Raw genomic sequence first — 25705 nt, forward strand, 5'->3', positions numbered from 1 at the left:
TGAACTTCTGCCCGAAACAAAAAGGAAACAGAAGAAAACAGCAGAGCGTCGCAGGCGTCAATGTCGGCGAAATCGCAGGATGGAGCGCTGGAGCGAGACTGATCCTGGCTCGCCATGCGGAGCGCCTTTTGTACCGGCACGGGTTTCTGAAACATTCGGCCTAGAACGCTCGGGGCGTAGAACATTCGTAACTCGGTGAAACAAAAAAGTTCTCGAACTTGTGAGAACGAAAAGTAGAAAGAATAAATAAAAGACACGTCGCTCCCAGGAATCAAACCTTGGCTCTTCGTGTGTGGGGCAAGCACAATAACCGTAAAGGCCACGGCCACGCTGCCTACTTGGCAGCTGCACGCGCGGCAATATGTTGCCTGTGGAAGTTGTCGCAAGGTCTTTCGCGGGTGAACTAAGACATTGATCCCAAAGTGCCGATTATCATTTGGCCCATTACGCTGCCGGTGCTGTTAAACCACAGTCCGCGCCGATTGGCGACTTGCAAGAAATGGAGTCGCCACTGAAGCAAGCTTTCTTTTGCATTGGCCTACTAAGTGGGAACTTGAGATTGGACGAGTTGATTGTTCATGTTTATCGACGTTTAGCGCACTCGAAAAACTGTCATTCAAGCATTCACACACCCAAAGAACACGAGAAGAAGAAGAGGAACAGCTAGAGAGCGGACGTGTTTTTTTTAACTCAATTTTTCTGCTCCTGAATCACCTCTTCAACTGGCCCCACCGGGGCCAACAACCTCCCCGGTGATCATCTTCACCAGACTCATCAGAGGTACCAAGATTCTCGCCGGCGAGCCCGAATTTCTCCCAAATATGGGGATCCTTGCCTCGACAACGGGCCGGCGGGAGCTAAGCCTAACTTAGGCCAGGGCTCCTGGACGGCTGCCTGTGGCCTCGGCCCCTGGCCAGGACGCCTCTAGGGCGAAATGGCCGAGACACCCCAAGAGAGCATGGACCAGGACCCTAGGGTCAAGTCAGTCCGTGGTCACGAGCCCCCTGGAGATTCGTCGGAACTCCAGGAATCCCGAACCTATACAACGGGAGAAGGGTCTGGAAGCTTCCAGGACTGCTCCACCGTTCACCAGGACGAGGGAAACAATCTCCCATGGACCGAGATTCTAAGGCGGAGGGACAAGAGGAGATCAGCACGAAATCTCCAAAAACCCGATAACGTTCCCGAAGCTTCGACGCACGAGAGCGTGATGAGCAACATGGCGGCAAACACAGGTAAAGGCGGGAAAAACCGGATATCCCCGTCGGCTTCCCCAAAAGAGCCCGGCAAAAAATGGCGGCTTCCAGACCAAACGAAAGCTGGTGGCCGAAAGACTCCCACCACTTCCCAGGGATCACTACAAGGTAGTTCTTAGGCCCTTCGATGGGCTCACACTCGCCGAAAAAGCCCCCCAAGAGATGATGAACGCATTAGCCACAGCGTGCGGCCTGAAGGAGCTGGAGGGGGAAGATTCGACACTCCGAATCCGCAAGGACCAGAACCTAATGATCTTCAGTACACCCAGCGTCGGTACGGCGGAAAGAATGGCCCGAGTGAAACACCTAAGTTTGAACGGGCAGGACTACGTCATTGGAGCCTACATCGCCGCTCCGGACGACTCCTGCAGGGAAGTCATAACCAAGATCGGATTCGGGTTCAGCACCGAATATCTCACCGAGAAAATCAGACCGATGGGACCCGAAGGCCCCAGAGTTCTCAACGCACGCATGATGGGCAAGTCTGATGCGGCGCTCATCACATTCCAAGGAATCAGGGTTCCACACTTCGTACGCTTCGGAATGGTGGAATGCCGGTGCAAACCCTACTTTCCCAAGGAACAGGTTTGCGATTACTGCCTTGGGCTAGGGCACAGAACAGACGTATGCCCCTACCCCGAGCAGAACAAGTGCTCTACATGCGGCCTCCTAAACGGAGATATGGAGGAGAACGAATGCTCACCCTACTGCATACACTGCAAGGGACAACATCCGTCCAACGATCCCAAATGCCCGGCGAGAAAGCGTGAACCGTATAACAAGGGCCGGCTCCGTCCTGGAGCCGGCCCTTGTTATACGGTTCTGCAGAGGGCAGAACAGCAACAGAGACGGAGACAGTTCAAGGGAACCAAGGAACAGCAGAGCCAAAACAATACCAACGCTAGACAGCCGCTACAGCAATGGCAGCGGAAACTTTCACTGCTTACGATGACCTCGCAATTCCACTGGCCGGCGCTGGAAAGTAGAGGGGTCGCTACAACAAACCTCTACGCTCTTTTGGCCAACGCGGGTCCTGAGAGCTACGCAGCGGCCCTCACACAGGCATCGGGATGGAACCAGGGGAACCAGCATTTCTACTATGGACCAAGGATGGGAATACCCGTACTGAGCGAGTATGGACCGGCACCTGGGACATCGGGAAAAAAGAAAAAACCCAGAAAGAAAACCAAACGGGCGGCACAAGATCTGCAGGATCAGGGAGAAGTCCAGGGCCCCACAGCAACGGGCAGTCCAGACCGAGGAGAGCAGGTGAGCCGAGCGGGACAGTTTCCCCAATCCTCTATCACCACACCCTATCCCACACACACCACACAAACAAACACCCAAGTGCGCCCGAGATCGACAACAACAGGGGAATTAAGCCCCAAACCACCTCCGGCCAAAAGAGCCCTAATCGAACAGCAGAGCAACAAAACCCAAAACAAACCAGGCTTTGTAACGTGTGAGGAGTTCTACCGAGAGGTACGAGCTCTCCACGCAGAATTACAAACAGCTAAATTCGAACTAATGCAAGCATTCTATTTGGTTCTCAAAGAGACGGGTCTAATTAAAGAGCTAACGACCTCCTCTCTTAGCCAAACCGGGAACCCGATAGTCTTGCAAGTTGTCGCGGCCCGAACACCCAACCCGAATGTGACCGAGGCCATACAACCAAACCCGAGCGTAGCTTGCTGCTCCCATGATGGAAACGGAGGGAGGCAGTAGTGACGGCCACATGCATATGACCGAAACTAACACCGAGCTCAAGGCGGAGGAATTGGGTCTTGTGTGGCAGTGGAACTGCAGAGGCTACCGCCGTAAACGTGGAGCACTAACTCAGTTCTTAGAGACGCGAGACTGCAAGCCTGTCGCTATAGCCCTACAAGAAACAGGCAACATACCCTCGCTCTCAGGTTAGGTAGCCTTCTGCCAGGAAACAAAAGACGAAGACGAGGAGCCAAGAGTCGCCACACCGGTAGCCAAGCACGTTCCCGTGATAGAACACAAACTCGCTGCGCCCGTCCCTCACGTCTTTCTCGAACTCTTGGCCAGGGATCGAGAAAAGTGCAGTCTCTTCCTGTTAAATGTCTATAGCTCGCCGAAAAGAACGCAAGACGTGTTCGATGAACTTTTTCGGGACGCACTCCGCATCACTTGCCCGAGAAGGAACAACCTGCTCATAGTGGGAGACTTTAACGTTCCGCACAGGGTTCTCGGTTATCCACGAGACACCCCAAAGGGTAGGAAGCTGATGGTTGACATAGAAAACCTCGGACTAACCTTCCTCAACGAACCGGGGCAGCCCACACGTATTGGCAACAGCGTCTCCCGGGATACTTGCCCGGATATCTCTCTAGTCAAAGCGCGCGGAAACTGTACTTGGGCCAATCTCGAGGAAAATTTGGGCTCTGACCACCACATTCTGGAAATTGCAGTTCCCAACCACCTAGGAAAAAAACGAAGCAAACCACAGACACTCACAAACTGGGACTCCTTTCGTCAGCTACGCATTGCAAAGGCGGAAGGGATCCCCATCACGCAGGATGACGGAGCCTTAGAACGCTGGGTAGAACAGGTTCAGGCGGACGTGAAAAAGGCCTCAAAAACGGTGCTCACCACCGATCAAGCTCCCGAGATAGATCCGCACCTTCTCCACCTGTGGGATGCCCGTCACGGCCTCACCAAGAGGTGGAAGAAACAGAAACGCAACCAGACACTCGGGAAGCGCATTGCCGAGCTTACGCAGGAAGCCGAACAATACGCTGAAGATCTCACTCAAGCTAACTGGCACAGGATGTGCGATCAACTCCAGGGCACGCTAGGTACGAAAAAGACATGGAGCATACTCCGCAACCTCTTGGATCCGACAAAGGCCAAAACGGAGACTAATAAGGCCCTAGCTAAGCTTCTCCACACACTAAGCGGAGAGGAAAGAAGTCGTCTCTGGGAAACTTTGATTGAACGATACACCGCGGCAGGGCCCAGACCAAACTATCATCAGTACCCGGAATGCGAAGACGAGAAAGACGAACATCCCTTAGACGCAGACATCACGGAGCAAGAAGTTTGCAATGCGCTACTACACATTAGCCGTAGCACAGCCCCGGAAAGGACGGAATCACGTATAGGATCTTAAAAAACCTAGACGACGACTCGATTTCGGCCTTAACAAAATACTTTAATCGCATCTGGAGCGCAGGTGAGCTTCCTCGGGCTTGGAAAAGAGTGGACATTACGCTGATACCCAAGCCAGGCAAGCCGCTCTCGCTCCAGAACTTGCGACCCATGTCACTCACATCGTGCATAGGCGAATTGATGGAGCACGTAGTGCTCCAGAGACTTCAACCGCACTTGGAATCGACGAGCTTCTTTGCAAACTCGATGTTCGGATTCAGACCCAATCTTTCCACGCAAGACGTTCTTTTGCAACTGAAAAAGGATGTCCTCGATCATCCGAGCAGAGCCCAAACTCGAGCCGTACTCGCACTAGACTTAAAGGGAGCGTTCGATAACGTGTCTCACGACGCGATACTAGAAGGTCTCGCCCGGTCTCGATGCGGAAAACGAACATACGATTACATGCGTTCGTTCCTCAGCGACCGAGTAGCCACCTTAGGTATCGGGGACCTGCGCTCTGGCCTCATCCAACTCACGGGAAGAGGTACACCTCAGGGGTCGGTGCCTTCTCCAACACTATTTAACGTAGCAATGGCAGGGTTACCGGCCCTGCTAGATGCTATTCCGGGCATCAGGCACGCGTTGTATTCGGATGACATCACGGTCTGGGCCGACAGAGGCTCGGACGGCGAAATTCAGGCCGCATTACAGGCGGCGGCTGAAACTACTCAGGCGTGTGCTAAAAAAATCTGGCTCTCATACGCGGCAGACAAATCCGAACTTCTCCTCATCCGGGGGCCAACCAGAAATAAGATACTCCTGGACATTACCGTCGAAATAGATGGCAGAGCCATACCCAAGACGGACAGACTAAGAATTTTGGGACTATACCTAGAAAAAGACGCGAAAGCCACATTCACCGTCCAGATGATCCGAAAACAGAGCCAACAGACGGCTCACCTCATCCGAAGAGTCGCCAACCGAAGAAGGGGACTCAAGGAAGGAGACTCTATCCGAATTGTACAGGCTCTGATAGTCAGCCGTATAACTTATCACATTCCCTACCACAACTTGCGTCGGGGGGAGATCAATTCGCTGAACGCTACACTGTGCATCGCGGTGAAGACGGCAATCGGCCTACCTCAACACACTTCAACAGAAAGACTCTTTAAACTAGGACTACATAATACAGTAGAGGAGCTCGTCGAGGCACAAGAGATTGGGCAGAGGACTCGGCTCGGCCGCACGCGGACGGGGCGAGCACTGCTCAGGCGACTGGGGTACGACGGGCACCCAGCATGAAAGGAAGAGGAATCGGAGCGGAAACCGGCTCATCCGACGATAGCCGCAAAGATTCGAACAATGCCGATTCCCAGAAACATGCACCCGATAGTTCACACAGGAAGGAGACTGGCCCGAGTCAGGTACCTTCGCAGACGCTATCAGGAAGACCCGGACGTGCTCTATGCGGACGCGGCCTCGTACTCCACTCCCATCTCGGGCAGGTGCATCGCTGTGTGCGGCCCGAACGGTGAGAGGCGAACAGCTGCCTCTTCGCTCGGATCACCGTCTGTCGCAGAAGCGGAAGAGGCGGCAATAGCTTTAGCTATAACTAGCACCGAACACACAAGGAGATACGATCCAAACGAAACGGTTACCATTCTCACTGACTCTCAGGCTGCTTGCAGGGCCTGGGCAGGAGGACTCCTTTCTAAATGGAATAGAAGAATCCTAGCCCACCTAACCCACGAACAACTCCCTTTGATTCGCATACTGTGGACACCCGGCCACACTCTTCTTCAGGGTAATGAGAGTGCAAACTCTCTCGCTCGAGGACTGACCTTCCGAGCAGCCCGGCATGGGGTAGAGGAGTTGGTCGAGAGCAACTCGACTAGACCCATCTGCAACCGTCAACAGTCAGACGACGAAGCCGAAGAATGCCCCACACAAAGTCTGCAACTCGAAACCTTTAATCAGGTTACAGAATATTACCGCTCTGGGCGAAGGATATACCCACCTCCACACAAAGACTTAAACAGACGCGAGGCTACCGAATGGAGGCGTATACAAACACAGACTTTTCCAAATCTACACCACCTTCACCTCTTCTTTCCTGGCAGCTATCGAGGCACATTCCCGGGCTGCGATTCCCCGACCCCCACACTCTATCACTGTACCTGGGCTTGTCGGACTCCACTCGGAGAAGGGATCCAACCCATACCAAATCCTTCCACATCCTCCTGGGAGACTGCCCTACTCGGCTCGGGCCCTGAGCAACAGCGAGAGCTGATCGCTCGGGCCAGAAAAATAGCGGTAGCCTGCGGGGCCCTGGACGTGGGGACCTGAACCTAGGGGGGGGAAACCCACAAATCAAAAACAATTGAAAGTTTTTACCACCACCACCACCCAAAGAACACTCCTCTCATAGAGCGCTCACTAACAACTTTGTATTTTGTGTTTTACTTCGGCTTCTACTTCTTCAGATTTTAGACGATTTGCAAATAAAAAAAGACGACAATTTTTCCCACGGCCTCCACTCCAACATTCCCCCTTTCCTGTGGAAGACAATACGTTGGACAAACTGGGCAATGTCTAAATGACCGCCTTCGAGAACACTCCAACAACATTGTAAACGCCAACTCTGGCCACTTGGGGATACACTGTCGGGATCGTGGGTGTGTTGCACATTTCAACAACAGCACCGTGTTGGGCAAAAGCGTAAACAAGGGAAATCATCGAAGCTGAGAACATCGTACGACTAGAGGACAAATGTGTTAGTACGCCGTCGATAACATTATCACGAAAAGAGATTAATTATTTAGCTGCAAATGAGCCTAAGCGTTAGACAGGAATTTTTTACTCTTATGTCATCTTTTTTTTATTTGCAAATCGTCTAAAATCTGAAGAAGTAGAAGCCGAAGTAAGACACGAAATACAAAGTTGTTAGTGAGCGCTGTGTGAGAGGAGTGTTCTTTGGGTGTGTGAATGCTTGAATGACAGTTTATCGAGTGCGTTAAACGTCGACAAACTACTAAGTGGACGTGCCTACCACTTTTATGATGCCTCGGTGAGCTTCTAGCAGCATTTTGCAGGGCGACGACACTCTTTGTCGGCGCTCATGTTGACGTGACGCCATCTTGGATAACTCCTGCCCAGCAGGAAGAGGGCGCAGCTGTTAAACGTTCCAGGTTGTTATGTTTGTGTATTGGAAGAAAAAGGGGGATAATGATGGACTATTTGGCAAAGTCGCAAAAGGCATATGACAAATTATGGGAACGTCCCGTCCTTGCTCCTGCAGCACCTACCACATGACACAAGAAAGAGAAAGATGGCAGTTGCACAATATTTTTGCTATGGCCTCACCCGCTTGCTTACTTTGTCTTCATCGTCTGCTTTGTGGGACTGTGCCTCAGTCACAGTGTTGAGACAAATGAACCTCTAGCAATATTCTAGCAAAAAGAAAACGTAAGCATATCTGGGTGTTGAGAAATACATGAAATAGGACAAATCAGCAGCTCGTTTCTCTTCTGCATTTATCACCTTAATTGTGAAAGTACATGCACATATATGCTTGTTTTCACTCTCGAGCCACATTTTTAGTGCGCAAATGTTTACCCCCAAATGTTTGGAAAACCTAGAAAGCAACAATCTTGCAAAGTAAATTTTTTTTAAATGTGTAAAATACTAAACAATGTCGATGTCAGGGGCTCGGATCCGGATCTAAATTTTTGCCCGTTGGCATTCAATTCGTCGACTGATGTTTCATCTACAGATCGCTTCGTCGACATGCGACGTTTGATCGAAAGGCGGCTTAGTAAAGAAATGCATTGTCAACAAAACGTCGCAGGGGCATGTACCCACAAAATGTACAGTATCGACAAACCGTCTGTTTATGTCCATGAAAAGTTGTCCACGAAACATATTTGCACAAGACGCGTTTTAAAGAAGCAATAGGGATCCTAAGAAAGATCTGATTCTCACTGAAGATCGCTTCAGTTAGAGCGTTGCCTCATGTCAAAAATGCCTTCTCTAGAAAAAGTAAAGATTGCAGGGCATCAGTTGTCCCAAGAAAGCTAGTACGTTGTCAGGGAGAGAGTGGAAACTTTCTCCGGGCGAAGAAAACCAATGTACAAGTCACAAGAAAGTAGAAGAAACGTCCCCCTCTCCGCAAAGAGCAGTGTGGCCATGATTACAAAAACAAAAGGAGTGCCTCGACATCTTTTTTGCTCACTACTTCTGGGCAGAGTGTCGCGGACTCCTAGGACGATTACATAACTGAGATAATTTTTCCTTCGACGCGCAGTGTCTCGGGAAGGCTGATCGCGTTTAATATAAATATGATGAAACTGATAATGTTAAATTGCATCCCCTTTGATAGGTGACCCGAAGATTTCTTTGTACAAAAATAAGCAACAGCTTAAAAAGTGCTATTTGTATTTTCTTTTTTTTCCATTCTCGCTTGATCTAATGATATCCAATGAATTCCTGGATTCTGAGTCAGATCTGGTTCCACATTTTGCAGATGCGGTTTGGATAAGGATACAAAGTATGTGGATCGGATAGGGATACAATAATGTAAAATTGTTTGCGGATCCAGATACAAAGTCTGCGGATGCAGATCGGATGCGGATAATCAAACTGTTATCCGCGCAGGGCCCTAGTGCTCGGGGTATGCGCCCAAGCAAAGGTGGACCATGCAAACTCGGATAATTGGTGCAGCAGCTACGAGATGGCACATTTTTGAAAAGTTCTGTCGAAGCACCGGGGATTCAATACTAGTGAAATAGGCAAGTGCGACATCACGAAACAAGGACCTCTCATCGTGGGCCGTTTCATTTTCTTTCGCGGCTCTGGAGACGAGCAGATGGAAGTTGAGAAATAACGGCGTTCGTCGTTGACATTAACTTCACCATGATTTTGGTGCCTTATATCCTTAGCCCCAGATGCACCATTAGACACCAAATCTCGTCCAGTTCAGTCTAATTTAACCTAATTCATCAATGACCGAGTTACTGCGTTTGCCCGAAGTCTTTCTTTCGGACATCTCAGCCTTCTTTAGTGCTTGAGATTTGAAACAAAAGAGCAACTTTGAAATCAAATTTATTATTATTAGTATTTGTCTTCGAGACAGCCTAGCTAGCAGACCATTAACATCCCATCATGACGTTGGCACCAGTGCCACAAAAAACTGACACCTTTGTTTTCGTACTCCTTCAGATACACTGGCAATGATGGGAACGCTGGAGGTAGGCCGGTGGAAGAAAACGGAGTTTTTAAAGATTAAAATAACCGTTTGTTACTGGAAAGGAAAGACGCACGACCGAGCCAGTGGGATGCGAGGGGGCAGCCGAAGAATCCGGGCTCAAGAATAACGAAACTCTAAACTCTTGAGGTGAGCAGGGGCGGGAGTGGAGCGGGAGGCCAGAGCTTGGTTTGCCGAGAACTTGGGCTCTGGTCACTGCCGGGACAAGAATGGCAGGGAGGTCTTTGGGTTGTTCCACCTACAACGCAAGATCCCTAGCTTCAGGGGTGGAAGCGCTACGCCAATTGCGCCATTGTACGCCAATCCACTTTCGCTGCGCCATCCTACTCCCAAGCGCACATGTTGCTCCAAAACTAGTTGAAAAAGTGTTTTTTTTTTTTTTTTGTTTTATTTTTTAGGGCGATATTTTTTGGAGTATCTTTCTTTATTGACCACGGTGGTTTACTGTGTTGTGTTCGTTTAGGTAATTTTGAACCAATAGGGACTTTTAGCAAACCGTTACCGCGTACTGCACACTACCAAAGGCTTTGCAGCGTGCTTTTAAGCGCGCGCCCGAGTGATACAGTGACCGCGGGTCGTGCGCTTAAAAGCATGCTTCAAAGTCTCCAGTAGTGCACGGCACGCGGTAACGGTTTGCTAAAAGGCCCTATTGTTATGAAACCAACATACCGACGTTGTCGTGTCAACGCCGTGCAAGTCTGATCTCCGAAAATGGCGCATACACAGGTCGCTTTGTCAAAGTGCTCATCAAAACTCTGACAAGCGACAAAACGATGCTTCAATGTGTCATTTCTTCATTTGCTTACTCTTTTTTTTTTTCTTTTTTGCATTGTGGCATTGAGCATGAAATACCACACACATGCATTAAATCGTCGTAAAGGCTCGTACAAATGCCCGCCGCAAAAAACTACACATCCCGTTTCTTTTCTTTTCTTTTTTTTTTTAAATTGCATTTATTGCGTGATTTGTTGTGTCGGTAGCCGGTACGCGACAAGCGTGCTTGCCGAGGGTTCCCTCGTGCTTATCGCACCGTAACACGTGAATCTGGAGCATCCATACTATGCGGGGTATCCCTTCCCATGACATGCAAATTCCAAATTTGTTCCCGCATTTTTTTTTGTGTGTGATTTTGGCGCGCGATATTGGTTCCTGTGACACCCGACTTTGAGGGGAGCGGGTTTTTGCGTCTATATCGCACTGAAGCGCGAATCGCTGCATCCGCATTCTGCTGCCGTACTCGTGACTGGGGAGTTCATAGTGAATTCGCACATACTTACTGCACACACGAGTTCGCAGTGTCTGCGATAGGTATCAGTAACAAAAATACAGTGAGTGCGCAGGCGAGATGGAGATAGTTAATCAGGATGTTTAAAACCCAAGACTGTGGTGAGGAAAAAGTTTGGAAACTTTGAAGTTGAAGAGTTCCCGTTTCACATAGCTTGTAGTCCCCCCCCCCCCCCCCCCAGACACGCACGCACACACACAAACGAACAAACAAACGCGCACACACGTGCGCAGACACACACACACACTCACCATTTCCCTTTTCATTTTGGGTGGGCATTCCTTCATGACCTTATGGTGATATTTGTTCACCTATCATTTAATTTCTGGGGAAAGCAATAACTACTCTATAAAAAATAAACATTTGGCATAATATATATTTATTTTTGCATGTTTGGGTGCTTTTGCTGAGACTGCTTCCGCGTTCCTCATTCGTGTCGTAAACGTAACATATAAGAGCGATAATCGGTTGCCTCGATCATCGCTTGAGTTTCTTGTAAATGACGTGCGTGGCGAATACACGTGCTGGCACCCAAACTGCAAGTCGGCAGGAGGACGAGGAGAATAGTGGGAATGTCCTGCTGAGTGAAACAAATTCGAAACGGTTGTGCTAGAACGCATCCAAGTAATGCGAAGAGCAAGTCGTCTGCTTGTTGCACAGGAGATGCGGTGACTTCAGAACGACGTCAAGCTATGATTGGTTTTGATTGAAATGATAGTGGGTAGACCTGAATGCAGTCTTGTACATGTTGCTAAAAAAAGTAATCGATTACAATTACTATTACTCTTGGCTACAAAGTATTCGATTAGATTACTTGATTACTCGACGGCAAAAGTAATTGGACATTACTTAAAGAAGTAATCGTTACTTTTCCGATTACTTTATTGTGTGAAGACACATCTTTAGCGCTCATAACAATGAACTACTTCCAACCTATATTTCACATTTGCACAAGTATTGAAGAAGAAAAACTGGCTCCCTCTTCGTGGTCGTTGCACCTTTACAATGCGGACACAAGCATAAAATTCGTTTGAAGGCGTTTAATGATTTGGGCGTTCGCCAGTCTGTGTTTGTAAGGGGGGGGGGGGAGAGAGCGGAGGGGGTTCTAGATCTTGTTAAGCTTGAGCAAGGGTTGTCGCTCAAAGTTTGCGTTGCTCCGTTTATTATTCACATGTGTATGAGCTCGCATGTTACACAAAAGAGCAGCAGCTCCAGGATTTGAAACGGATCATGTGTAGTATCCATTAGCGGAAGAGATCGCCCCGACCACTTCTCAACTCGAAACATTGCTTGTCACAAAGACCACGTAGGGGAAATGGGGAAATATTTCAACTGCCTTTGCTATATTTTGCATCCGCTTTAGGCATTCTTCGGTTCTGGTTCTCCTACGGGCTGCAAAAAGGTGCCCCAAGCAGGATCCTTTTATTTTTTTATTTCTGTGTGTGTGTGCGTGGAGGGGGCTAGTTTGAACTAAGGACTCACAAAGCTATATTCTGCTTCCTCAAACTGCGCCCTGAATGGCCTTTGCACGCACTGTGGCTTCCTTGGGGCTTCCCACTCCCAGTCCCAGCTCGAAAAAAAAAAAAAAATGGACATTCCGCAGAAACTGTACATAGAAAGAGGTTGAGCTCGTTTCCTACAGCTCCGCAAAAATCTTTTTTTTTTTTTTTTCCGTTCGAAAAAAAAAAAAAAAATATTTTTGTCATTTCATAAAAAAAAGACGTGTGCCGGGGGGGGGATTTCTATCACAACGTAGGGAGAGCAAATGAAATCAGTAATTGAATGTTTCCACAGTAAGAGGCCTTCAGAAGTATAATTGCAAATAAAATGTTTTTGACAGAGCACATTGTCTTTAGAAGTTAGTATGATGTCCACACAATGCTGATTTTCGTGTCATGTGAGAAGACTTTGTATTGTGCCAATTTATCTCTCTTTATTATTTAAGGCTTAAATTGGTACTCTAGATCGACTTCTCAATTGTGATAGTAAGCACGCTTGCATCAATCTTGCTAACTTTTGTCGACTAGCATTAAAGGGAAGCTGAAGCGGTTTTAAATACGAGAAAAAACACCTGAGCCTAGTTAACGAGACCTCAGCCATCACGAATATCGTATTCGTTTGGTCATTTTCTGCGCGGATTAACCGGAACAGCGCCTTCAAAGTAGCGCCGAAGCCACGCCTCTCCGAAGCAGAGGGAAAGGGGAGAGAGGAGGAAGCCCGTCAGCCGCCGTCACAAAAGGACCGGGTGGGGGACCCCGCCGCGGCTGGCCGCGCTTTTCTCGTGGGCTGCTCTAGTGTCTTTTTGAGCCGTCGTTGTTCTGCCGCTGCATAGCGCTTGCTTTTATCCGTTGACCGGCCATGCTATTGACTCAATCGCCTTACGTGCTAATTGTTCTCTTGTTTGTTCACGTGTTCGCAGAATTCTCGTGGCACCAAACCAAATGACTCGTGCTGTTGCACGGTGCCGTACTCGTGTGTAGCTGCAGCTTTCATGAACAGCGCTCGTCGTAGGGTTTCTTCCCGCTTACCGTCTTTTCCACTTCGTCACCGAGATTTTAAAGGGGTAGGTGGGTTTGAGCAAGCACACCGTTTTTTGTTCGAAACGGGTTTCGGACGGCGCATATGAAAACTATGTATGTACATATGGGTATGGATCCGAAGAAGGCTCGCTTGAATCCGACGCTCTGCCGACCATCTTTGAAGGTAAGAAGACAATACAGCGCATTAAAAGTCACAATCAAAGAGGAAACGTAACTGGGTAGGAATGGTAGGTCGACTGCTCTAGAAAAAAGCTGTTACGTTATTAGAAGTGTGCAGTGTGCTAGAAATGCCGCGATCATTTAGCCGAACAGCGGGTTTCTACTGGCTCTCTTGTGTTAACCGCCTTATTAGTGTGTTAGTGTTAGTTTCTTATATTGTTGAAGTGACCATATTTTCCGGACCGACTCCGGCCCGGGAAGTCTGGGGAAAAAAAGAAAACAATCTTAAGTAGCCCAAGATTATTTTCTTCTGATTTTAATCTACTCGGCTACCCAGTCACTTGGGAGAGGAGGGCTTGCTCTAATAAGTAGTCATGCAATTCATGATGCGACTTTCACAGTGCAACTTGTTTTAACATAAACTTTTTTTTACAGTTGCTGACATTATTTGAGGCCACATATATTTTAAACGTAAACATAAATTTGGTTAAATTTTCCTTTCAAAAGTTCATATTCTCTTCAGGAGAGCTTTGTGGAAATACAACGCATGTGACCTTCTGTTCTGGATTGAGTTCTTTTTTTACAAGTTACGCAGTGTTTTTCGTATAAAGTTTGTGTAATGCAACAATTCTTTATTAGAATTCAATTAAATGCAAAGGTGCAAGCGAGCTGGACAAGAATGTTGAAAATAATCCCTGGAGAAGGGGAACAAGAGGGACAAAGGACAAACACAAATCTCCAAACAGCTAGGTGACTGGTGAGCGACCGAAAAAATCCGCCTGGTCCGGGTATCAAACTCGGGACCTCTCCATTACAGGTGGCCGTAGAAATGCGATCGGACGATGATAATGCCTGGTGGCGGTGTGATGCAGTAAACAAAGCTTGGTAGAAGTATGCGAATGTAGAGACCCAGGAAGCTTTCACGAATTCGACGTCAAATTAAGGGGTGCCGGGCACACATCTCCGCTTTTTCTAAAGCTATAATGGCGCCATAGTTTGTGGCAAACAAACTAAACGCAGCAGAGGGTACCCCTATCACAAGGATGGACCTTTTGCGCAGATATTCGCATAGTGCGCAAGGACATGGCGGTGGCAGAACGGCGACCCTGTCTTATCAGCCAGCCGTCTCATCTCAGGGGAAGCTCTCCCGTCGCCCGAAGCCGATTATACTATCCCTTCAAACAACCTCAGCTTTGATGAACAATGCAGCCTGCACGCTCACGCGTCCCGCAGCTGGCAAGCACGAAGGCCGATATGTGCAGAATTCTTGTCCTCTGACGACCGTTTTGGGGAGGGTCACGCTAATCCGGCTTGAGGTGTCCTGTCAATAGCACTCCGTTTATTGTCAACATTTTAGGTTACAATAAATAGCAGTAAGTACGTTCTTGAAGGTACAAAGCCAGCCATCTCGCGTCCGCGCAAGCGGTTCTTCGTCTGTGTTTATTACTGCGGGGGGTCATTTTCCTACCTTGCCAACGGCTGGAACGCATACTTTGTCACGTCGAGGGTCGTGTGGACACATTCCTCTTTCGGATTCACCGAAAGATTTCGAAAAATCAGAAGCCGAACCCGATTTACGAGAGCAGAAGACCCGGCGCCCGGCTACTTCCGCAAGCGACGGAGCAAGCGAGAATCGAGATGGTCCTTTTATGACGTAGCGGCGCGTCACGCGTGGCTAGCCAATGGCGTGCCGCTGCGGCGATCGCTTCTGATTTCTTCGCTTTTTTTCGCGTTTAAGGATTATTTTGGGTCAAATGGTTGTGATATTTGGACTCAGCAGGCACAAACACGTCAGAATCAACCATTAACTCATTTTTTTTTCGAAAAGCTCTTCAGCTTCCCTTTAATGGAAACAAAAGATGAATTTGACCTAGGTAATGGCACAGCCTCATAGCACTCGAAGGGAAATTTGGCGAGTCCAGAATAACTGCAAACTTGGGGCTTTTAATGAGCATCGAGGAACTGAATACATGAATGCATGCCAGCGTCACTAATAGGCATTGGAACCGAATTGCTCCAAACACACGCATGTGCTGCTGCTAAGCTGCTCCAAAATTATAATCTTTCTATACAGAGGTGTTCCAAAACAAGAGTTTTTTCTGCTCTGAAAATTGCTTCAAACTCAACTGGCTGTGGACGACCCATGCTCTAGGGCTGAAAGGCAAATATTTTGATGAAGCAGTGTTTCATCCAAAAGAAAACAAAATAGTACCAAATTTGTGAACATGTTAGTATATGAGCAGAGCTCCTTTTTGTACGGAAATAAATCAACGATATACAAGTATTATTTGTGGCGCATGTGGCTCTTGAGACACGGGATCAAGGGCTTGGAACCACGGAATGCTTGCGGGCCACATCCCAGAGCGTTGCGGGACGCATGTTTGAGACTCCTGCTGTACACGAAGTCAACTCTGTTATGTCACGCCGCATTGGTGGCGCCTAGGGTGCACTTCCGGTCTGGGAGTGTGGGCGGAAGTCACCATGTGGGACGTGCATTCCTGCATCGTTTCGGAGGAAACCAGACTAAAATCTGCCTTCTGGTCAAAACACTGCAACTGGGGCTGTACCAAAAAAGCCGGGAAAGGTTTGAAGATCAGTTTTCATGCGTGTTCTGCCTGCTTAGTTCTTCTGAGAACGGGGATAGGTGCCATGAAAAGGGAAAACTAGATGCCGTCGGACCACAATTGCTTGTACAAGAAGTACTTTGGGCTGAATTCATGGATAGTTACGGTCGTCAGATTTATTTGTTTTGTTCCAACGTGAAGCTGGGAAAACTGTCAAACTTGTCCGGATCACCCGCAGACCATGTGCAGTGCGTCTTCACATTTAAACGGCCGTCTGACCATTCAAACTGTCATCTGCCCTTTTAAACTCGTTCAAACTGTCGCCTGCTCGTTCAAACGACAGCGGCCGTAGACCAAGCGTTGGGATAAGAACTAAGTGCAGGCCTCAAAAGTTTGAAGATTGTTTCGGGTAGTTAGGCTCGGTTTGGTGTAAACAGCAGATACATGGAGATGTTGATCATTGTTACCAGTGGCCATCACTGACTTGTTATGCCCGATTCACTTGCTCCGAATCTGCTTGCGACTTTCGGGATCGACGTCGAGCATCGCAGCTGCCATCCACGCTTTTGCAGCCAGAGCAACGTCGCGACTGAAGATAGTGAGCAGAATCTCGTCATGTGAATGGAGCCCTAGCGTCCATTCTGCGGCGTTCACGTGGAATGAATCGCCGCAGATTACATTATCTGGCTTCATCATCAGACCCACTGCCACTCTTTAAGTCCGAAAAGTTGACGGAAGATTTCTGAGATTTGCTACGCTTGCGAGTGCATGCCGAAGCCGTGGAAGTGGCCACGACTGTCATAAACGGCGGCAAGCCGTCGGCTTCACGCTCGGCTTGAAAGCTGCCACGTGGAAAGAGGAAGGAAAACTCAGAATCCAAAAGTGTGGTCTTCAAACTACCTTTGAGATGGTGCAGTGAGCATGAGAGCTCAGTGGAAGTTTTGAAATGGGCCTCTATGTCCATCGATCACAGGTGATCGATGTTCTACGGGTGCGTGTTGACAGCGAGCAATCACCAGATTCCTCTCACACCGTCGAAACTCTCGTTCGTAGCCGACGATAAGCCGAGACCTGCACGCCGTTTAAAAACAAGTCCGCATTTGCCCACACCATGTGCGGGCACTGTGCGTGCGCAGGAACCAGATTCGCGCCCAGTCATACGTCTGCAGATGCGCCGCGTCGACGGCTGTGCCACTGCAGCTGCGTGATGTCAGAGCTTCCGTGCTGGTGTATATATGGGTAGAAACTGAGAAAGAGGAGAGATGAGTGTGTTGGGACGTTTGAGCACTAAGCTCTGGTTGGAATGATAAGGGGGTAGATGCAAGGCTTGTCTCTTTTCACTGTCTGTATGCATTCCAGAGTCAAGTGCCGGCGTCTGCGTTCGAATGTGTTAAGCATGGAGTAGAGGCAAAGACAGCCAGCTTTGTGTCGACCCACTTATCATTCCAATTAGAGTTTAATGCTCAAACGTCCCAACGCACTCAACTCTCCTCTTTCTCAGCTTCTACCCCTATAGAAAACCACGGCGGGTGATCTCACGTGCCCTGAGTGCCTATGCGAGGTAAAAGAAGTGCTGGGGGAGAGCGACGAGGATGGTCCGGAGTGCCTGGTCGTCTAGTTGGCGTGGGGCTTCGTGGCTGCAGTCACTCGGGGCACACAGACTCTCAGGAACGACGGAGTGCGACGGCAGAGGGGCAGAAAGAACGAGAAAATACAGTGGGTTCGGCATTCGCAACTTTCAGCGACGGTAGACCGTGGTGTGAGAATCGCACTCCCTAGCTCCTGGCTTGAGAATGAAGGTGCTTGCGTGTGCCTTCCTGACGTGGAAGTATAAAGTAAAAACTGCTTTTGTCAGAAAATGCGGTCTTCCACATTTTGGATTAGCTGTTGGAGGCGATATCCCTTTGCCTTTGCCAAATGCATTTGCTCCGACATTTGCTCGATCCATATCGTGCCCTGTCCCTAAGCTCAGCATTAAGGTTTCCGTACGTTTTTCGGGAAAGGTCTACGTAAGCACGAGGTGCATGAAATAAGGGAAGGCCTACTTTACACGGGTGCATATTGACGGTTCTTTCAAGAATATAAAATGTACATAAAAAAAAAAAATATATTGTGAAGGCTGTTGACGCAGTTTGGTCTCGAGTGTCCCGATTGCTGTCCATGCGGGTAGTCTGGGTGCTTCTCCCGACATAGATGTGTGCCCCCTGTGCAGGTTCATCACTCGGCTGTACTACTACCCGAGGAAGGTGATGTATGCGGCCACCACGGGCCTCTTCATGAAGCAGGTGTTCCCCTCCTACTTCTTCGCCTTGGACTGCCTGCTCACTGTCCTGCTTCTGATGAACCTCTACTGGTTCATTGTGAGTGCCACTCTCCTCAGCCGCCTCCATTTGGGGGTCTCTCTTTGACTTCCAAGCTTTTCTTGGGAGTCCTCGCACACCTTGTGGTAGGGTGATGATATTCGGCACTAGTTGCACTATGGTGACATCACAACTGCACTCTGTTGCGGATTTCTGTGATCCTGGCGGTAGTGCGGCGGCAGAGGCAGATACAACAGCCGATGCCTGTGCTGCGGTAGCTCGCTCGGCAGCTGTTAGGCCTCTTTCAGAAGTCGCGAACATTTACGCGCCCATGGCATTGAAGAGAGGTAGAGGGCAGCGCAGACGCTTGCATGCCACCGCTCGCAATTTCTCTGTTAACTTGGTTGTCTACTGCAAGCAGTTCCGTACCTGGACATTCCGGCATATCTTTCTGCGCTGCTGATGGTGCAGGAAGTCTTATCGGTTCACAGAAACTTGGGCAGTCGTGGGTCAGGACATAGCGACGATGGTGATGCTGGCCTTCATTTGTCTTCTCTGCTGGCGGTCCTACGATCGACCTCCAGGATCACAACAACCCGTAGCGTTCCAGGGTGGCTCGTGCGACGCATCTTATTGTCACTCTGTGGACACTCCAATGTGCAGGCAACGTAGGACACTATAGTCCGTTGCAACTCAAGAAGGTAGGGCAAGGGTAAGATGGGCCGGGGAAGAGGAAGCAGACGGAATGCTGAAGAGAGAAGGAGATTTTTTCCTCTCTTCTCCAGCGTTCCGTCTGCTTCCTCCTCCCCGGCCCGTAATACCCGCGCCCTGCCCTCTTGGTTACAATGGACTATAAGTGTGCCAGTCAAACACATTCCTTACTGTGTCTAATTTGGGACTAGTACAAAAAAACAATATGGCTTGGGCTGTGAAAATGAAACAATATTTTAGTGTTTTCTTTTATTTTTTAATTTGGCACAAGTTTATTTTTGTGCAGCACACACTTATGTATTTGGCAAAAGTATATAAACCAGGGTTCAAACCGCAGCTTTTTTTGGGGGGGGTGGGTTCCAAGTGTGGCTGGCACATCCCTAATAAACCTACCAGCCTCCTCCACCCAAAATTAAAAAAGAATGACATCTTAAAAAAAATGCAACCTGCGTTGTGTCAGTTTTGTGCCATCATATGCACATCGAAGAAGGTCCTTGTTTGACTCGCAGTAAAAGAACACACTGAGCAACCGCTTTATTAGTGGAATTTGCCGTGACCATCAACTGAGACAAACAAAATCTTCAAAAGTGCCATGGCCCCTTTGTTTTGCAGCTCTTTACTTGTAATGGTTCCTTTTTGTGACTCTGAATATGTCCATTCAATGAGAAAGCTCTAACTTGTGTTCAAAATCATGTTAAACTTGTGTTTTCGAGCAAACTGGTGTGGCACGTGTGCAGTAAAGTGTAGGAAGGATCCGCATTGTGCCCACCATCTCGCGCGTTGGTGTGGCACAACGCGTCATCATAGTTCGTCGGTTTGGAGCAATGTACTCCTTTACTCGCCGTATATTTTGTCCGCAGAACCTTCCTTCACGGCGCTAGCTAAACGGACGAGGCTCGCCGTAGGGCAACACATTGTCTGGACGTTACGGTGACTCGCACGAGTGAGCTCTGCAAGCTGCCGACTCCTCAAGGGTGCTGTTATTCTTTTGCCCGTAGCCACACAGGCATCATTGACATTCTCTTTGTTTTAATTAGCGATATCGGAGCGCTCCGTCACAAACTGTGCTGGCAAACGGGGCTACAGGAGGCGCTTCCTGCGTTTTCTCTTAAGGACGTCGGCAGCAATCGGCGACGCCGCTCCTACGCAATTGCACCTTCCCTCGGAGCATGCTGCACAGAGAACTTTAGGCTCAAACTGCAGTAACATGAAAGGCTGTTGGCTAGGCAGCTGGCTAGATCCCGATACCATTTTTTGCGATTACTCGATAGGAAAAGGATGCCTCAGAATCTAATCCTATGCCATGGTTGAAGCAATGTTACTTTGAGGAGCAAATTATTTAGTGCTTCTAAAGTTAACTATTCACGCACTGGTATCCCGCGTATCTTGGGCAGGGCCTCTAGCTCAACACCGAGAATGGAGAAGGGAGAAAGGTAACGACCTTGTGCACAGGTTCCGATCGTGAGTCCCGCGCCCTAGTTCCAAATACAGTTCTAGACCGGAAGTGACTGAAATACGTTAAAAGCGCCACCGATATTGCGTGGTGCAGCAAAATGCCCTTTCACCTCTGGCAAGCAGCCACTGGCCATGCTGGTGAATGCTTCCCCATCCCCTATTTGTGTACATGTGAGTGACTCTAGCTTTGTGCTCGGCGTTCATAAAGACTCGGAAGCACATTTAGTGACTCCACTGGCGACGGAACTTGGAAACCATGATCGAGGACGTATTTGTGTCTTGGAAAGCACGATCGAGGAGTATTTGTGTCGCATAAACTCGTGCTTTTAGACTCGTGGTCCGGTTTTAGTTTAGAGTGTCGTGAAATGTAACAGAAATAGAATAACACGGCCAGCTGTCTTTACGAAAGACCACAACCCTCTGCAGGAATCGCACCGCCACCCACTAAATTATATGCTCCACACACTTAAATGTGCGTTATTCCTAGGGATAAAGGACGAATAGGCGAAAAATTAGGAAATATGTAGCCGCACGTAATAGATTCTTGCAGCCTATAGACCGTTCCATTAGGGTCATAGCAGAGAGGGTAATGGAGAGAAAAATGCCCTCTCCCTCTCACCCCGCATGTCGTCTGCTCTCCCGAGTGGGCAGTACCTGGCATCCGGCTGGCGTGCAAACTCTGTTTAATAATCGCGTCATTTTGGAAATTTCAAGCGCAAATGCGCATATTTTGGTATGCCAGTTATCGTGTAATACTATGCTATAGAAAACAAGACTAACAGGGTTCAATTGCGCTGTTACCTGCGTGCAAATAAAAAAGAAATGGGGAAAACTGTGTCAGATTGGCTGGTCTCTCCAGCGAAAAGTAAATCTGGTTGCTGCACCTTTTTTACTATACAAAGTTTGTACTGGTGTAGGCCTTTAGCGACCATGAGTGGAAGTCTGAAATAGTAAATAAAAACGTGCTCTCCAGCCACAATATACGCAGTAGTTGATGGTAGTACTGCCGGCTGACTCAACTGCTATTTAAGTAACGGAAAAAAGATATGCTAGTTGATCATTTACCGAACTAGAACAACAGAGAGCTATAGGCTGATTTTGGAGTAGCCACAACTATTCTAAGAACGCGAACCACTTCACAACGGCAGCCACGAGCGAGAGTTATATGTTCCGTACAGCCCGCCGCTACAGCCCAAAGATGGAGAATGTGTAGTGGTTAAAGCTCGTCGCCAAGATGTTGTGGTCGCTTGGGGCCATTACGAATGGGTGGAAAGAGACAGGGAAAGCTCAGATAAAGACAGCGCCCCGAAAGGCCTGTAGAGATGCTGGAAAGGCTTACATTGCCGGCGCGTGGGCAGCGGGGTGCCGAGGTGCGGGGCCCAAGGCGGGAACCCCGACGAAAGGAAGAGACGTCACACCAGCTCGGAGTTTTTGTGAAGACTCTTCTATTTTCAATATGTACACATCGATCCCGAGACAGCGCGTGCCGCTGTCAAGCGCGTGCACCATCTCGTAGTAACGACACAAACCATGACTTCTTGCGCCATCTAGCTTGTTGATGGCACACTACAGAATGGCAACCTCCCGATTTGTCGTCTGCTAGCAGAGTCGGGCGCATGCCCTCTCTCTCGGTTTACCTTGCCGAACCCGCTGAATTTCCCGGATGTATGGAGAGGGCGCTGCTGTTGAGCAAAATGGTGCCGCCCAGAGAGCGCTAAATGGAATGGTCTATAGTCGGTGCCAACTCAAGAAGGTAGGGCGAAAGAAAGGAAGGTGGGAGAGGAGGAAATTAACACAATGCTGGCAGGGAGGAGGAAACCCCCTCGCCAGCATTGCATCTGCTTCCTCCTCCCCCACCTTCCTTTCCCTCACCCTACCTTCTTAACCTGCACATACTATAGTCATCTCCCATTTAGTGTCTTATATGACACAACCACTTTAGCAATCCTTCTTAAAGGCCGACAACCAACCAGAAAAGAGGAATTTCTGCTGGCTCCTTCTTTCCATTCGAGAAAGAGGGAAACCCTCCTTCTTTTTGCGGGGAGTAGCTAGGAGACCTGCTTTTGTAAGGGAGAGGTGGGGAGCGCGAAAGGGAGTGAAGAAACGGAAAGTGGGGAACCGGCTAGTTCACTCCCGCGAGCACTTATGATCGAGTGCCTTAGGACCTATTGGGGTCTTTTACGACTTGAGAACACACTGGTGCCGTGTATTGGATGGAACACTTGGCATTTCTGTACATTTTCTATTCTTGTTGTGCATCATTCTTTTTTTCGTGGTTCGAAAAACTTTGACAATGCTATGGGCTACGGTGCCCGAAGCATGTCTCGGAGCTGCTGGGACGCCGCTGGGCACCGTATTATACTAGACCTCTTAGTTAGCACATACATTTGATTTTGCTGATACTGCAGAACCTTCCCACTAGCAAAATGCAGTTCGGGGCCGCCTCGTAGATGCCGCTGGCGTAAGAGGTTGTGAGAGGTCTGTCGTAAGCAAACGTGAGCGTGCAAGGGGCCTTTAGGGTAGCGGCGTCGGTGTGGTGCCAAACCAAGACCGGTCGGAGTGTGCTCACGTGTCCTTCTCCTCCTCTGCAACTGTGCAGCTGATTGTGCTGTTTGCGGTGCGTGTGCTGACGGGGGACATCAAGGAGCTGGACGACACGAGGGAGTACGACGTGGCCCAGAAGTTGGACAAGAAGGGTGTCCTGGCCAACGGGGCACCCCCGCCCAGGTGGGTCATGCTGTCACTGTACTGCTCCGGGATTCCGGAGGGCCCGAGAAACCCCGAAATAGAAAATAGACTGCTAGCAAAAATCCCAGCATGCGACACTACGTGCATTGCATTATGGGGCATCTGACCTTGGAGAGGAGTGGACGGTTTCGATTTCGAGGGCCGAGTTAACGAGATAGTGCTTCTTGTTACTGGGTGAAAAATAAGTTGGCACTCGCGTGTGCACCGATTCGTCTTCGTAAGAGCCCCCGTTGAAACACGGACCTCCAGCAGTTGTAAGGACCAGCCTAGACTTGGCGAGGAGTAGGACTATGGCTGGCCATACCTTTTTGGCAGCCTGGCTACAACTCCAGAGTGCAACACGCCCCTCCCATGACAAGGATCATTTAAGAAGCAAGGACATTGAGACAATGGAACAGGCAGATCGGCCCAGTACACATTGTCTTCTTCCTTTGTTTACCTGCACACAAACTCCGGTAAGTTGGGGGCCCTCAAAAAATGTGTCCGAGAATTCTATTTCTATTGGTAGGTAATCTCACAGTATCACTAACTTTGGGAAAGTTGCATATTCGAAAATGCATGCACTGTATTCGTTTGTGACGGGATGCTGCAAAACGACGTTGGCTAGGTAATCGAAATCGACACAGTGACCATTGGGTTCCCAAGACGCTTTGCGTGGCACTATGCCACTAAGATTGCTTTGATTTTACGAGAGGTCTTTTGTGCAGACCGGATGTCTGCCTCCCTGGAGAATCGTCGTCCTTCGTGAAAGGCGTTTGAAAAAAAGCAACAAGTGCATGCCGGAGGCTAGGCATTCAAAAGGGATGCCCTGCCATTCTCACTTTGGCTGTAGCTGTACCTGTCTTCCTGTTGTTCCGATGCATGCATACGACCATCCAAGCAGACAAACTGGCACACTGTATGGCTAGGCCTCAAAAAGTGTGCATCGTAAATACCTAGGGGAGCGCCCATTCCACTTTCACTGAAAACTGGGTTAATCTATACACTCCGCGCAACGCGACCGCCCCGCGGCCGTTACCGAAGGTAGGCAGTGAGAACCCCAGTGCAACGAAACCATGCCGCATACATTGGTATGCATTGAAGTCTGAGCAGTGCAGTTGCATTGGGTTGACAGCATTAACTGCTGCATCGTTAAGTGCTTTAATATTTATTCGTCGTTTCTTGGGGACACAAAGTTTTACAGTTTTTCAACTAGCCGATGTCTTGTGAGACTGCAACAACGATGGACCTGTGCCGTACGACACGAGAAATTTGGTCTCGCGATCACGTCTGCCACTGTGTCGGCACGCCTGACATATTCTACACTGCCGCTTTGTACTCTGCTTTTGTTTTTTTACCAGCAGGGGATTTGATAGAACTGAAGCGCGGTCCGATCTGAAACCTAGCCGGCCAGGAGCTCTGACGCGAGCGGTAGATCCGCTTGGCGTACCTTGCTTCAGCTTATCGCTTTGAATACAATAACTGCGTTAATCATATTCTGCTGCTTCGGTATTGAGTTGCACAATAGGATAAACTTGAAATTTGTTGCCCTGTTCCTCCGTGCAACTGCACGTCCGTTGCACATTGGTTCGCACATATAATTACTATGTCTAGCACGTGTGGGTTGTGCAATAACCAGTGCTGATTTGCATTTTGAGCAGCTGAAAGCCACTCAAAAAATATCAAGGACTCTATCTTCAGAAACATATGGTACTTGCTCTTTGGTTCTCAATAAGGTTCACAAAGTTTCAAGTTTTTGCATCTGTTACGCTGTTATCCCATCTACCTAGGTTCCTAACCCCTCATGTTCATCTGTGCTGCTAAGCACAATTGAAATTGCTTCCGTGCTTGTCCAAAACATAAGCTGAAGTGCATTGAAAACTGATCTGAGCGGCTCCTATCCTGCTCCAGAATGTAGTTTTAGCTGCTCCCAACCTGCTCCAAAACAGCTGTTTCAGCTGCTCCTAAGTACATTTCATGAGTTCCACCCCAAATTCCCCTTACCGTTTGTATACTTGCAATGAGATACAAGCCCGCTTTTAACGAAAAACCATGGGAGGCCCGCCACGGACACAGCGAAAAAAAGCTGCAAAAACGTACTCAAATTAAGTGCAAAAAAAGCTATTTACAGTATATTCTTAGAAAATAACTGCAAGAACAAACAACTGGGTACCCATAACACAACTAAGGCGACCGCCACATTTCGTCCGAGCGAGGGAAGAATTCGCGCTGTTCCGTAAGCTGTCTTCTCCGCAGTTTGTGTGGCGTGCACCAGCGTGCACGTCGCGCGGGAAATTTCAGGTTTTCAATTGTTCCCGTCCGCTCCGC

The 25705-nt window shown here is 48.8% G+C and overlaps 1 protein-coding gene across 1 annotated transcript in view; it reads left to right on the forward strand.

Annotated features, from left to right (window-relative positions):
* The window catches only part of LOC8030963 (ceramide synthase 1), a 74796-nt gene that overhangs the window by 37069 nt on the left and 12022 nt on the right, over positions 1–25705 (forward strand). Inside the window, exons 5-6 of the mRNA XM_002403800.5 lie at positions 18397–18544; positions 23250–23377. Coding sequence (XP_002403844.2) covers positions 18397–18544; positions 23250–23377 — 276 coding nt within the window. The remainder of the gene's footprint in view (positions 1–18396; positions 18545–23249; positions 23378–25705) is intronic.

This window comes from Ixodes scapularis, unplaced genomic scaffold (assembly GCF_016920785.2).
Source record: "Ixodes scapularis isolate PalLabHiFi unplaced genomic scaffold, ASM1692078v2 PGA_scaffold0__279_contigs__length_252992795, whole genome shotgun sequence".
Taxonomy (NCBI): Eukaryota; Metazoa; Arthropoda; class Arachnida; order Ixodida; family Ixodidae; genus Ixodes; species Ixodes scapularis.